Genomic DNA, 15,725 nt, shown 5'->3' on the forward strand with positions numbered 1-15,725 from the left:
AACAAAATGATACACACTATTTGCTTTACTTTAGCACAGTTGCTGTGGAGGACTTTGATCCAGTTTGACTGCACACAGGTTTTGTTTGATATGCAGAGTGCTTTAGAATTTCTAAAAATTAGCTTATCATATTTAAAAATTGGGAGATTTCAAATGAAATTCAGAAATTCTTATCTTGGGCTTCTTTGACACGATAAAACATTTCTATATCAAAATAATCAGCTGAAATTCAGGCTACTTTTTTAAGAAGATGAATACTTTTGAGCCATCATCTAGGTTTTTCATAGTCTAACATGTTTTGCCTATTTGTGATTTTTTTCTAATCTTTGTGGACATTTACATCTGTTGCCTCTTGCTAGTTAAAAATAATATGGCAAATAAAAAAATCAAGATTCATATGTGCCAACCTATCATTTTTAAAAAGTTAAAAACATGACTCATACAAATATATAATGCACATGTGCTATGGAATTATTTAGCTCATTATTAAGAGAAACAGTAAGATGGTAAATCTGGCTCAAAAGCAGACATAGAAGACTGAAGTGTTTGCAATCAGTGAAAGGAAAAAAAAACTCTGATTTAAGATAGTAAGGTTAGATATAAAACTATTTAATGTCATACTGGACAGTAAAACTGGGGGTTATATTTACTACATGAAGGATATCATTTGCATCTCTACTGAATAAAACTTACTTTTAATTTTCAAACATACACATTAATATTTAAATTCCTAGAGACTAGCACTTAAAATATTAAATTGTAAATTAAGCAAAAGTATATTCTCCAGCAGAACTAACCAGTCTTTGAAAGAGCCTCTTAGAAAGTGGTCTAGTCTGATGTTAAAAGCACATGCAGACATTTCTTTTATACTTTTCTTAGCAAGATTTTGACTTTTGTTCTCAATTATTTTGTGGCATCAACTACTCTATTGAGTAATACTTTAGTAGTATTATTTTGCTAGCGTTGCCATAAAAAAATACCACAGACTATACATCCTGCTATATTCAAAATGGGTAACCAACAAGGGCTGATTGGATAGCACATGGACCACTGCTCAATATTATATAGCAGCCTGGATGAGACGGGAGTTTGACGGAGAAAGGATACATGAATGTGTATGGCTGAGTCCCTTCACTGTTCACCTGAAACTATTACAATATTATTTATTAATCAGCTATACCCCAATACAAAATACAAAGTTTAATATAAAAAAATACACAAATTGGGTGGCTCAAAAAAAGAAAGAAATCTATTTTCTCATAGTCTGCAGCCTGGAATTCCAAGCTCAAGATGCAACAGGGTTGGACTTTCTGATGTCTCTTTCTTTGGGTTGCTGATGACCTTTTCTCTGTTTTCAGGTAGTCCCAGAATTGTCTCTATATGCCTAAATCTCTTTTTATAAGGACACTAGAAAGTTTGGTTTAGGGCTTACACTAAATGACCTCATTTTAATGTCATATTCTCTTTAAAGATTTTACTTCCAAAGGACAGAGAAGCCTGGAAGGCTACAGTCCATGGGGTCGCTGAGGGTTGGACACAACTGAGCGACTTCCCTTTCACTTTTCACTTTCCTGCACTGGAGAAGGAAATGGCAACCCACTCCAGTGTTCTTGCCTGGAGAATCCCAGGGATGGGGGAGCCTGGTGGGGTGCCGTCTATGGGGTTGCACAGCGTTGCACACGACTGAAGTGACTTACTAGCAGCAGCAGCATATTCACATTTGCCATGCTGGACGTTAAGGCTTTAACGTATGAATTTGGGAGGAAAACAATTTAGTCCACAATAGTTAGCATATATTACATTATAGTGAAGCAAAAGTGTTAAGTTCTACATTCACCAATTCTGATCAGTTGTCTTATACTGTGATGATAGGAAAAAGCTGATACAATATTTTTAATCTAATTATAGATTATCATAAGTATTCATCATTTTTAAACTTTTCCCTCAAATTTTAAAACTAATTTCTCTTGGATACAACTTTTTATTTTGTTTGTATAAGTTTTTACATTCAACATATATTGCACTTTAAAAAGATTGTTAAGTTACTTATATTTATATGTTACTTTATAAATTTCAAAAAATTTCAATATTTTTTTCACAGTAATTCAAAGGTTTACCATTATTGATATTTAGATTATTTTATGATTCAGAAGTAAGTAGTCAGTACCTACAGATGTTGTAGATACGAACACAAAAGTAAACTTCACTTTTGGCATATAAGAAATTCTGAATGATCATAAAGCAACTGTTTCAAAAGAACAGGGAGGGTAAAATCCTAGTAACTTTTAGTTGAAGAATGAATAAAAAGCAACTAGAGAAAAATTATAACAGGAACATATTTAATTTTTTTCTAGTAACAATAAAGTAATAAGGATCTTACTAAAATTTTAGAGACATTTTTATAATGTCAAAAATCTCCTAAAATGTTCAAAATATTTTACCTAATTTTATTTATTTATGTCTCTATATCTGTCTATCCATTCATCCATTGATTTACTTACTTGAACTCTCTTTAATTGCATTAATTCTCCAGTCTTAATAAAAATCATATTGAAAGCAGATAGAAATTTCAAGTTTAGAAAAAGGAAACAAAATCAATTCCCACAGTTACTGTTAGGCTAATTATTAGGTTTTTTAGTGAGACCTTGCTGCTTCAAACTAGGATGCTGTTAACAATACCTATTGTTTCAGTAGCAGAGAATCTTTCTGCAGTGATCTAGAATTGAAGAAAGGTGTGAATGCTGTCAAACAGCTCTTTTGTCTGAATTTACAGTTGCATAGACTAAACCAACTTCTGGCCTAGCATGAGAGATGGGTTATTAAATGGACTTTGGCACATACTTTATCTGAACACTAGGAATTTGAAATGACATTTGAAACAGTGGGGTCTGTTCTCTAGCTAATGTAATAATGCAAAGGGAATAAAAAACAAAGCTAAGTATACATTTCCACATTTCTGGAGACAGAAAAAATAGTTAAGATTTTAAAATATCCTGGCTGCTGAAATGGTTCATGTAGTTTGTGGAGTAGTTAAATGCTTATGTTTCCATAAAAACCATGTAATTCAGAAATGAAACTGTAATTGATGACCTAAAAAAATCCATATCCAGTGAATTACGATATTCACTTACTGCTTGTCCTTGTAGGGATTTTTAGAGATTTCCACACAATTACTGTCTTCTATACCATGGTTTGGGGGAAAAAAAAAAGAAATATATATAGTATACCTCACTTGGACTTCCCTGGTGGCTCAGACGGTAAAGTGTCTGCCTACAATGCAGGAGACCCGGATTTGATCCCTGGGTTGGGAAGATCCCCTGGAGAAGGAAATGGCAACCCACTCCAGTACTCTTGCCTGAAGAGTCCCATGGATGGAGGAGCCTAATAGGCTACAGTCCATGGGGTCGCAAAGAGTCGGGCACAACTGAGCAACTTCACTTTCACTTTTTCATCTATAACTATCAAATTATAATTTGTAATAGACACAAATATGACTGTCATAAAATTCAGGAATGAATGTGAATCAGAAATTTATTTATGGAATTATTGGAGAACCAGCCCAGTATTGATGATCTAAGATCATTAGTAGAAATGCATACTTACAGGCATCTAAAAGAAATGTTTAAATGAGATTCATAGTTAGGTATAAAAATGGTCAGTGCCTCAGAGAATAAGAAACCATAACCTTTAGGGTTATCCATTGGGATAAATATCAACTGGTTAGCATGAAATTTCATAGTGTGTGGTTCTGATCAAATAGAAAATACTCAAGTTAAAAATAGATACATTCTTCTAGACCTGTACTATCCATATGAGTCACTGGCTTCCTACTTTTTTTTCAAGTTTGAATTAATTAAAATGAAATACAATAAAGATTCAATTTACAGTCACACCAGCCACAAATTAAGTGCTCACTCGACACAGTTGACTAGTCATTATTTTATTGGACAGAATAGATATAGACTATTTCCATCATAAAACAAATTACTCTCCTATAGAAACAGCCCTCTTCTAGAGAATTAACTGATCTTTGAGCAATCTTACTTTACAGTGTCTACATATGCCATCAGAAGAACATATCGCCCCTCCTTTTGTGTTATTTCCAGTTAAGAGGATCTGAAAATAAGAGTTTACCTTAATTCACAAAAAATATTTATTCCTCTTACTACTAAAACATTTAGCTGTGTCATTGAACCAGTTATGCCCATTGAGTTAGATGAACTATTTGAACAAATGCAAAAATCAGGTGAAATATTTTATTGTAAATACCTATTTTTTAGGATTTAAAAACTCTTTGCCCTTTTGTCTAGGTCATCCTCAAGTGCTTAGGTAGCAGGAAGAAAAGTATCAAAAGATAGGCATTATTTTGCAGAATAAGCACTTATTTTGGCATAGAAATTATCTTTGCAGGGACTTTTTTATTGTAAAGTTACTTGTACTTTTAAAGTATCTTCTGTGATGGTTTGGACAGACTTATGTACTCTTAGAGGGGCTTCCCTGGTGGCTCAGACGTTAAAGCATCTGCCTGCAATGTGGGAGACCTGGGTTCGATCCCTGGGTTGGGAAGATCCCATAGAGAAGGAAATGGCAACCCATTCCAGTCTTCTTGCCTGGAGAATCCCATGGATGGAGGAGCCTGGTGGGCTACAGTCCACGGGGTCTCAAAGAGTCGGACATGACTGAGTGACTTCACTTCACTTCTTCACTTTATGTACTCTTAGGTTTATGATACTAGATTTGCACATGCGATTCAATGATTGTGTGTTTGTGTGTGTGTTTCAGATGTGCAACAAATGGCAATTGACTGGCTCACGAGGAATCTCTATTTTGTGGACCATGTCAGTGACCGGATCTTTGTGTGTGATTACAATGGGTCTGTTTGTGTCACCCTGATTGACTTGGAACTTCACAATCCGAAGGCAATAGCAGTGGATCCAATAGCAGGGTAAGAAATTCTTCTTTATAGTGTTTGATCTGAAATAATTTCCCTGGAAAAAAAAAAAGTCTGAGAAGAGTGGTGGAATATAAGACAACAGGCTCAAAAGTGTTTTTTATGTTGATTTGAACAGTTACATTACAGGAAGGAAAAAAGAAGTTGTAATCTACTGTGAAGAAGCTGAGTCACACCGTTTCCTTAACACATCATTGTTGCAGGGCTTGCCTAAGACACAGTCAACCCACTACTCTCCTAATGATCACTTTGATGTCACCAGAGAAGAGCCTCAGCATTGTTTTAGGTTAAAGATAAGAGACCTAAGTTACTTAGTAGTGGACCTTGTAGTTACCAAACTTCAAAAATTCTACCTGAAAAATGGGCTGTTAAAAAATTTAGGTTCAACACAACATTTAGGATTTATTAAAGGAACATTGTACATGTTTGGGGATATTAGTAAGACATGAAGTTTGTCTTTGTTACTTGAAACGATTTTCTTCCTCCAACTATTGATGTGTAAACATTGTCGTATTATGGAGTAACTGAATTAATCATCAGCTTTGCAAGCTGCTTTATTGGTTAAAAAGAGGCCTTATTTTATCTGAACTTCTTTTAGCTAATAAACTAATTCCTCTTTTTTTAATATTTCATAATTTATCAAATTATAGGTACCCAATAACTTATTTCATGTAATTAGGAACTTAATACAGGAATTATACTTTAATTTTATAAACACTATGATATTATATAAAGTTCTATAAAATCAATAGTTTTACCAGTAACTATTGGGAAAGGATATTCTCAAAATAATGGCATAGTGTACCACTTTAGTTGGAGGAGCTGGTGGGTGCTTTTTTCAGATATAAGTTGTAACAAAGATTTAAAAGCAAAAATTTTATCCTTGTTGTAGCTTTAATCGTCCCCTGGCAGTTCAGGCTGAAATGTCTGATGGAACATAGCCTAAGCTGCCATAAGCCTCCATTCAATAAATGCGAAAATATTTACTGAAGAAACAGTTGTCATCCATATGTGGACTTTTGTCACTCTTTACTTAAAGTCTGATTGAATATTAAGATGCATCATCACAATGGTTCTGATTCTGACAAGAACAGCTTGCACGTAAGAGCTTTGCTAGGAAGCCTGTGTAATATAATTCTTGAATGTAGCTCTATTTGTATTTGCAGCAGATGGTTACTTGACTCAAATCTGACTGCAGCAATGCTTCGAAAGACATTAGTAAGAGAAGTTGTACTTAAACTGATTTGTTTGGGTGTTGAATAAGGGTAGTAAGGAAGAATTGGAAATATACAAATGTGCTAACAACATTCTTCTGGCATTCTGTTTAGAAATATATTTGCGTGCATGTTTTTCCTGGGTGTGCTAAATGAATTCAGAAGTAACCTTTATACAGTCTTGTCTGTCGAAAGTGTTAAGAGATGAAGCTGTTGTGTTTCTCCCCTTTCTACCACTCTTATTATTCCCCATTCTTAAAAACAAAAGATTCAGAGACTCTTTTCAAATAGAACTGCCATTCTGAAATATAATGTTTGTGACACCACCATCTCCCCTTCTGAACAGCAACATATTTTATCTTCTCAAGCTTCCTATTTCTCCCTGTCATTACATGAAAGAACCATATTTTGTCATTTTTGTGAAAGGACTTAGGAGTAGAAAGCCTCCACATTGCTGTGTTTATTCTCTGCTGGATTCCTCTGGGCCTAGTAACTGTTTAAATGTATTTTGTCACGTATCATTTATCACAAAAGGCTCTTTGGAATTTTTTGTTTGTTTGTTGGAGTTTGCTATGTGTCTCAATTGCTGTTTTTTCAGTCATGGATTTTAGAAATCAAGGAAGGAAAAGCTCTTCATGTTTATAAATATAATCCTGTTTATAATAGAACAGTTTTTAAAATATTCTGATATTTTTCTCTTAATATCAGAAATTTGGCTAGGGTTAATGTGCTACTGTCTAGGGAAACAACAGCAAGTTTTTCTTTTTTCTCTTTTTTCTTCTATTTTTGGGCAGCTCAAGGGTAATTTGAATAGGTGAGGTTAGAATGATTCTGCATGATCTACTTAAGGGGACAAGCACCATCAGTGAAATTTCTCCTGCCTTTTGTAATTGTTATAACTTCAGTTCAGAAAATATCAGAATGTCTTAAAAGTCTGACCCAACTATTAAGTGCCTGACCTTGATAGGTATAGAAAAGGATGGAGATCTTCTTTACCTCTCACAGGCTACATTGAAAAATATACTTTTTACTGGACTGTGCTTTTGATGTTACTTTTCTCAACCTCCTATTCCCTTTTTATATAAAAATTATTACAATATTGTCATTCTAAAATTTCTAATTTTTTAAAAAAATTTCTCCATGGGTTGAATATAGATTAGTAATTTTCTCCAGAAAATCAACATGACTTGGACGAGGCTCCAATCTAAATTTTCCAGAAAAAGATTGTTTATAAACCTTGTTTTCATTCTTGCAGTATTGACATTGACTCATTAATTCAGGCTATTTTTCTGGAGATATTTCTTGAGATTTTCTTATAAATTTCAAATTTTAGCAGTGTTCTTTTCCCATGGTTTCTTGAAGAAATTTCTAAAACTATTTCTAATCCTGTCATAACCGTTTGAAGGTAGCACAGAGATCATAGTCCAACCAGTATCAAAAATAGTTTTTCTGGTAGTAGTTATTAGACCTTGGCTTGTTTAATGATTAAGAGTTTAATCTAAAGTCACTCTCCCTGGGATCAAATCCTAGTTATACCAGTTACTAGATGTTGGATGTCTCTTTTTATCTTTATTTTCCTATCTTAAAAATATGAATAATGATAATCCACTAAAGGGCTCTTGTGAGGATTAAATAATGTCAAACATATAAAGGGCTTACATACTTTCTAAGTATATGAAGTTCTTTTTTTCATGTTACTTCAAAAATAACTACTAATCTTTCCAATGCTTACAATACTGTTGTGAATAGAGTAACCAGACCAATATTTCGCTTCATTAAAGATGATCTTTTTGTTTACATTCCAATTCTCTTTCTACTAAAATGCTTTAAAATGGCTTACTTCATATAGACTGTCTATTATATAGCCAAGTACTAAGTAAAAGGAGGGGAAATGAGAATAAAGTAGTATGGCCTGGAAATAAAATGAAATGTATATGTGATGGAGGACAAAATTATAGAATAACTATGGGTTTAAGGAAGAAAGTAGCAGAGGAAACACTATTTTAATAATTGATCTTGTGGAGGTTATGTTTGAATTACCTTCGAGGTATTTAGAATATAAAACTAGAGAATAAACCACCTTCATAGTTACCTTTGTCAGTTGATCTGTATTTTAATATCAAATTGTTTTAATAATAAACTATTTAGTTCTTCAGTCTGATGAAGGTTGTAACTGAGGACAGGAGAGAAACTAGTTTACAATTTTGGTTCTAAGGTTTGTTTCCAAGATTCCTATTAAACCAAAATCATCACACTACACTATACAAAAATACATTTTACCATGAGTATAAAATTGTTACAATAATTTTGCAAATCAGATCAGATAAGATCAGATCAGTCGCTCAGTCATGTCCAACTCTTTGCGACCCCATGAATTGCAGCACGCTGGGCCTCCCTGTCCATCACCAACTCCCAGAGTTCACTGAGACTCACGTCCATCGAGTCAGTGATGCCAACCAGCCATCTCATCCTCTGTCGTGCCCTTCTCCTCTTGCCCCCAATCCCTCCCAGCATCAGAGGTTTTTCCAATGAGTCAACTCTTTGCATGAGGTGGCCAAAGTACTGGAGTTTCAGCTTTAGCATCATTCCTTCCAAAGAAATCCCAGGGCTGATCTCCTTCAGAATGGACTGGTTGGATCTCCTTGCAGTCCAAGGGACACTCAAGAGTCTTCTCCAACACCACAGTTCAAAAGCATCAGTTCTTCGGCACTCAGCCTTCTTCACAGTCCAACTCTCACATCCATACATGACCACAGGAAAAACCATAGCCTTGACTAGACGAACCTTTTTTGGCAAAGTAATGTCTCTGCTTTTGAATATGCTATCTAGGTTAGTCATAACTTTCCTTCCAAGGAGTAAGCGTCTTTTAATTTCATGGCTGCAGTCACCATCTGCAGTGATTTTGGAGCCCCCCAAAATAAAGTCTGACGCTGTTTCCACTGTTTCCCCATCTATTTCCCATGAAGTGGTGGGACTGGATGCCATGATCTTCATTTTCTGAGTGTTGAGCTTTAAGCCAACTTTTTCACTCTCCACTTTCACCTTCATCAAGAGGCTTTTTAGTTCCTCTTCACTTTCCGCCATAAGGGTGGTGTCATCTGCATATCTGAGGTTATTGATATTTCTCCCGGAAATCTTGATTCCAGCTTGTGTTTCTTCCAGCCCAGGGTTTCTCATGATGTACTCTGCATATAAGTTAAATAAACAGGGTAACAGTATACAGCCTTGACAAACTCATTTTCCTATTTGGAACCAGTCTGTTGTCCCATGTCCAGTTCTAACTGTTGCTTCCTGACCTGCATACAAATTTCTCAAGAGGCAGGTCAGGTAGTCTGGTATTCCCATCTCTTTCAGAATTCTCCACAGTTTATTGTGATCCACACAGCCAACGGCTTTGGCATAGTCAATAAAGCAGAAATAGATGCTTTTCTGGAACTCTCTTGCTTTTTCCATGATCCAGCGGATGTTTGCAATTTGATCTCTGGTTCCTCTGCCTTTTCTAAAACCAGCTTGAACATCTGGAAGTTCACGGTTCACATATTGCTGAAGCCTGGCTTGGAGAATTTTGAGCATTACTTTACTAGCGTGTGAGATGAGTGCAATTGTGCAGGAGTTTGAGCATTCTTTGGCATTGCCTTTCTTTGGGATTGGAATGAAAAGTGACCTTTTCCAGTCCTGTGGCCACTGCTGAGTTTTCCAAATTTGCTGGCATATTGAGTGCAGCCCTCTCACAGCATCATCTTTCAGGATCTGAAATAGCTCCACTGGAATTCGATCACCTCCACTAGCTTTGTTCATAGTGATGCTTTCTAAGGCCCACTTGACCTCACATTCCAGGATGTCTGGCTATAGGTGAGTGATCACACCATCGTGATTATCTGGGTCATGAAGACCTTTTTTTGTATAGTTCTTCTGTGTATTCTTGCCATCTCTTCTTAATATTTTCTGCTTATGTTAGGTCCATACCATTTCTGTCCTTTATCGAGCCCATCTTTGCATGAAATGTTCCTTTGATATCTCTGATTTTCTGAAGAGATCCCTAGTCTTTCCCATTCTGTTGTTTTCCTCTATTTCTTTGCATTGATCACTGAAGAAGGCTTTCTTATCTCTTCTTGCTATTCTTTGGAACTCTGCATTCAGATGTTTATATCTCTCCTTTTCTCCTTTTGTTTTTGCTTTTCTTCTTTTCACAGCTATTTGTAAGGCCTCCCCAGACAGCCATTTTGCTTTTTTGCATTTCTTTTCCATGGGGATGGTCTTGATCCCTGTCTCCTGTACAATGTCACGAACCTCATTCCATAGTTCATCATGCACTCTATCTATCAGATCTAGGCCCTTAAATCTATTTCTCACTTCCACTGTATAATCATAAGGGATTTGATTTAGGTCATACCTGAGTGGTCTAGTGGTTTTCCCTACTTTCTTCAATTTAAGTCTGAATTTGGCAATAAGGAGTTCATGGTCTGAGCCACAGTCAGCTCCTGGTCTTGTTTTGGCTGACTGTATAGAGCTTCTCCATTTTTGGCTGCAAAGAATATAATCAATCTGATTTCGGTGTTGACCATCTGGTGATGTCCATGTATAGAGTCTTCTCCTGTGTTGTTGGAAGAGGGTGTTTGCTACGACCAGTGCACTTTCTTGGCAAAACTCTATTAGTCTTTGCCCTGCTTCATTCCGTATTCCAGGGCCAAATTTGCCTGTTATTCCAGGTGTTTCTTGACGTCCTACTTTTGCATTCCAGTCCCCTATAATGAAAAGGACATCTTTTTGGGTGTTCTAAAAGGTCTTGTAGGTCTTCATAAGAGGGGATCAATTGATGCTAAGCATGGTAAATATTAGAAAAACAGTAAAATTACTAAGATATAATTTAGGGATGGAGTTGGACTTGAAAATTCAGGGGAAATATTTGGGGGGCTTGAGGTATTGTGTATGTGCATTTCATCCTCCTTTGCCCAGTCATGTACAACTCTTTTGCAGCCTCATGGACTGTAGCTCTCCAGGCTCCTTTGTCCATGGAATTTTGCAAGAACACTAGAGTGGGTTGGGTTGCCATTTCCTCCTCTAGGAGATCTCCCTAACCCGGGGATTGAACTTGCATCTCTTGTGTCTCCTGCATCTTCTGCATTGGCAGGCAGATTCTAGCTAGAACTCATATTCAATAGAGTTATGTGAGATGGCCAATTAGAGAGAGAGGGGAAATCTCCTATATCATGTGAAATGGTGGAAATTGACTACATTACCAATACTATGTGTATCTTTTTTCTATGTAGGATAGACTTTTGACTTGTAAAGAAGGAATGGTAGAATGATCTGTAGGTTTTATTTGTGATCCATGACCCCATGTCAGTATTGAGGGGAAAAAATGTGTTGTCTTTGTTCTCTATTAAAGTAGTTTATCTGCCAGGATCCAGAAGAGGACTGAAGCTTAAGTCTCAGAAGCTGAATTCACATAAGAGTAACTGGCAGTATTTAATAGTTGATAATACCTTTCCCAACACCAACCTGGATCCCTGCTGTTGGTGAAACTAGTCATGGCTGAGAAAAATAAAAATAGAATCAAAGTTAAAGCTAACAGGGACCAAGACTGACTAATGAAAGGTACTTCCTCAGTACCTTCTTTGGAATTCCTCTTCATTAGAAGAAAACTCAGAAAAACATGGAGGCATTTTAATAGCTCCAATAGTCATTCTCCTGAATTTATGTATTGATCTGCTGTAATTTCTCTTTGGATATCTTAAACATTATTTTATTTTTATATGTTGAGGAATAAAATGAAATGCTGAAAGTGTATTTTGGTTTGTTAATTTAATTTTGAAACAGTCTTGGTCTTGAAAATGATAGTAGTCCTCAGTTGGGTTGACCTCTGAATTCATCTGTATGTGGGAAAATGCTAAGGAAGTTGTCTACTTCTCTTTATACTCAATGGGTGATTGAGCACTGTACACAATGCAGTGCAATGAAAACCTCCTTAGTCTTATAAATTTGTATTAATTATTTCAAAAGTTTTACCAATGCATTTTCTTATCTATTTCAATGAAATTCAAGTGGATATCTATATAGCACTAGCTGTATTTCTTTTTATCTATCTATAAGCTGCCGGAATCCAGCTCTAGCAGCCAGGGAATCAGCCTGAAGGGGTGAGGGGTGTCAGCGGACAATGATGTAGCCTCTGACTTATAATACAGAACTACATTGGTGGACAATGATGTAGTCTCTGACTCAGAGTATGGAACTACACGTTTATTTCAAGCTTCAGTTTCTCTTTTATACTTTGACAAAAGCATTAGGTCATAGGTTTGACGTTTTTAGTTTCCCCCACCCAGATTTACTGTACTTAACTTGTGATTACATTGTAACTCATGCTACATTCTTCAGTTTATTTCTTATCTTTCTAAATCCTGTTTGCCCCTAGCATCTTAAGATCAGTATCTCCTAAAAAGGCTTCTAGCTATTCTTAATTATTCCTAAACCCTAAACTCAGCAATCTTCTTTTGCCATAAATATTTCCCTCACAAACAGGTCTCAGATAATCCTTCCCATGGCCTCAAGCTGCAGCCAGTTGCTCATCCTGGGACATTCTTTGTAAAGATCCTTGAGCAAATGTCAATGGTTATCTTATAGATTATTTTCTGGGCACAACTGTAGAAAGCTTTGTGCTTTCTCATGCTTCTCTCAAGCACCTTAACATTCTTTCCAGCCAACTCAACCGAAGAAAGGAAAGAACAAGTCAGAATCACAAGGCCTAACTCCTTCATCCTGGGGCCATGCCTGCGAGATGAGGAGAGGAGGTTGGGGCCATGCTTCCATTTTGTCAGTAATGCCTAACGTGGCTACAGACAATAAGCCATCTAAATATGCTATCTATCTATCTATCTATATATGCATATTTCCCATTTAACACTACTACAAACTTCTCTGGGTGAGTCTAACAATCTTAGATTTAGGTTCATAGATAATTATATGAGAAAATGGCATCTGCCTATCTTAGGCCAACTTACCAAAAGTCTTAGGAGAGTTATTGCCGACCACTTTTCAATCAAGAGGTGCAGATGCAAATAGGTAAGACAACATGGGTGTACAGGTATGTGTTTCATGGTCTGAACTATTTTAACTGAAATTAGTGATTCAGAGCCACACTCAGGTGTTTAAATCCATATGCATTCTCTTAACTATGACTCAAATTCTTTTATTCTCATTAGTTAATTTTGTCTAGGTTCAACTTCTTTCAAAATTCCTCTATAGACCTTTCTTCAAGTGTAGGTTTATGTATGGCATCACCTTGAATTACTGACTCCTTCAGTTACAAATGATTATTCTATTATACTGTAATTAGCCTCGGAATATGGAAGAGCAACTTGGAGTGGGCTTATTTTATTCAGTGCAACCTTTACTGGAAACTTAACACACATTGCTTTAACTCTCACTGTGTTCTTGACTCGTATAATTCACAATGTCAAAGTAATGCAAAAGCATTCTGCATCTCTATTTTCTTTGCTGTTCTCGATCTCATTTTTTTTTTAACTCTCTAAGTTTTCTGTGTTTGTTAATCTTATGTCTAAATTATTGAGTTCAAAAGCTTGTTTTAATTATACATAATATCTTCCCAATCTTCTACCCATTCCCTGTTAGGGAGGTTTCTTTGAATTCTCATTGAATAATGATGTCCACTCAACTAGAGGAAGTAACGGAAAAGCTGTGTACAGCCTAAATTATGAAGGGATTTATCATTTCATTGAAAACCTGGATTTAGGACAGCCCTTGGTTGATTTATTGACTCAACAGTATTATTAACCACCTGGGTTCCTCCTACCTCTTTACTGTGTGATGTTATCATTAGTGTGTGCTTTTCAAGCTAATTGCCCTGTGGTTACAAGACAGCTACTGAAGTTTCAGGGATCCTAACTAGAAACATGGTAGTCAGTTAAAAAACAAAAAACAAAAACCAGCACTACTTCTTCCTTGGGTTGTAGAAGAGCTCCCAAAGCAGATATTCCCTCATGTCTTCTTGGTCAGAACTGGGTACATGCCAACTTAAAAGAGACAGTCATAGACAACTTTTTTTTTTTCCCCATTGGCATATGAAAGACAGAGGGATATGGGAGAGAATTTGGGACCACAATAACACAGAAAAAAGAAAAATGGATTATGCACCTACATCATCTTCCACAGACATTGTAGTGTAATAATTCTTTCTCATGTACAGCCCTTTATCTTTTCTTTATATTTCTCAGGCACTGAGGGGCCTCTTTCCACTTAGCTAACCCTGTGGAATATGTACAAATATTATTTTCCAACCCTTCATTCCATCTTCTCTGAGAGTTTCTTTGTTTGCTTTTAGCCCAGGATGTTAAAACTAATTCTGAGGAGTATTTCTCTTGTCACTATTTTAAAAGAGAGATAAGAGAGATCAGTGGCTCAGTCGTGTCTGACTCTTTGCGACCCCATGAATCGCAGCACACCAGGCCTCCCTGTCCATCACCAACTCCCGGAGTTCACCCAGACTCACGTCCATCGAGTCAGTGATGCCATTCAGCCATCTCATCCTCTGTCGTCCCCTTCTCCTCTTGCCCCCAATCCCTCCCAGCATCAGAGTCTTTTCCAATGAGTCAACTCTTCGCGTGAGGTGGCCAAAGTACTGGAGTTTCAGCTTTAGCATCATTCCTTCCAAAGAAATCCCAGGGCTGATCTCCTTCAGAATGGACTGGTTGGATCTCCTTGCAGTCCAAGGGACTCTCAAGAGTCTTCTCCAACACCACAGTTCAAAAGCATCAATTCTTCAGCTCTCAGCCTTCTTCACAGTCCAACTCTCACATCTATACATGACCACAGGAAAAACCATAGCCTTGACTAGACGAACCTTTGTTGGCAAAGTAATCTAGGTTGGTCATAACTTTCCTTCCAAGGAGTAAGCGTCTTTTAATTTCATGGCTGCAGTCACCATCTGCAGTGATTTGGGAGCCCAGAAAAATAAAGTCTGACACTGTTTCCACTGTTTCCCCATCTATTTCCCATGAAGTGGTGGGACTGGATGCCATGATCTTCGTTTTCTGAATGTTGAGCTTTAAGCCAACTTTTTCACTCTCCACTTTCACCTTCATCAAGAGGCTTTTTAGTTCCTCTTCACTTTCTGCCATAAGGGTGGTGTCATCTGCATATCTGAGGTTATTGATATTTCTCCTGACAATCTTGATTCCAGCTTGTTTTTCTCCCAGTCCAGCATTTCTCATGATGTACTCTGTATACAAGTTAAATAAACAGGGTGACAATATAAGCCTTGATGAATTCCTATTTTAAAGCAAATGACAATTATTTTTGTTTTTTTGTTTTCTGTAACTTTTTCTACAACACTGATAAGGAATTGGGTTGGAGGTACTCTGTATGGCATTCCACTATCTCTTTAAAGATATAGTGTGAGAGGCTGGGATGGAAGCTTTTATTGTACCAGATTTTCCAACACTCTTGGAAACTAAGTGACTATTTCTAAGCCACTGGGGTAATATTAAGTACATTATTGTTTCACTTATGAAATGATTCTATGGTGGCATGAAAACTTTCTTACT

At 36.5% G+C, this 15,725-nt stretch overlaps 1 protein-coding gene across 1 annotated transcript in view; it reads left to right on the forward strand.

The window, feature by feature from the left end:
• LRP1B (LDL receptor related protein 1B) overlaps positions 1-15,725 on the forward strand; it is a 2,173,551-nt gene that overhangs the window by 1,033,701 nt on the left and 1,124,125 nt on the right. The window contains exon 7 of the mRNA XM_027561670.1: positions 4,783-4,945. Within this exon, the coding sequence (XP_027417471.1) occupies positions 4,783-4,945 (163 nt within the window). The remainder of the gene's footprint in view (positions 1-4,782; positions 4,946-15,725) is intronic.

Source organism: Bos indicus x Bos taurus, chromosome 2, assembly GCF_003369695.1.
Source record: "Bos indicus x Bos taurus breed Angus x Brahman F1 hybrid chromosome 2, Bos_hybrid_MaternalHap_v2.0, whole genome shotgun sequence".
Lineage (NCBI taxonomy): Eukaryota > Metazoa > Chordata > Mammalia > Artiodactyla > Bovidae > Bos > Bos indicus x Bos taurus.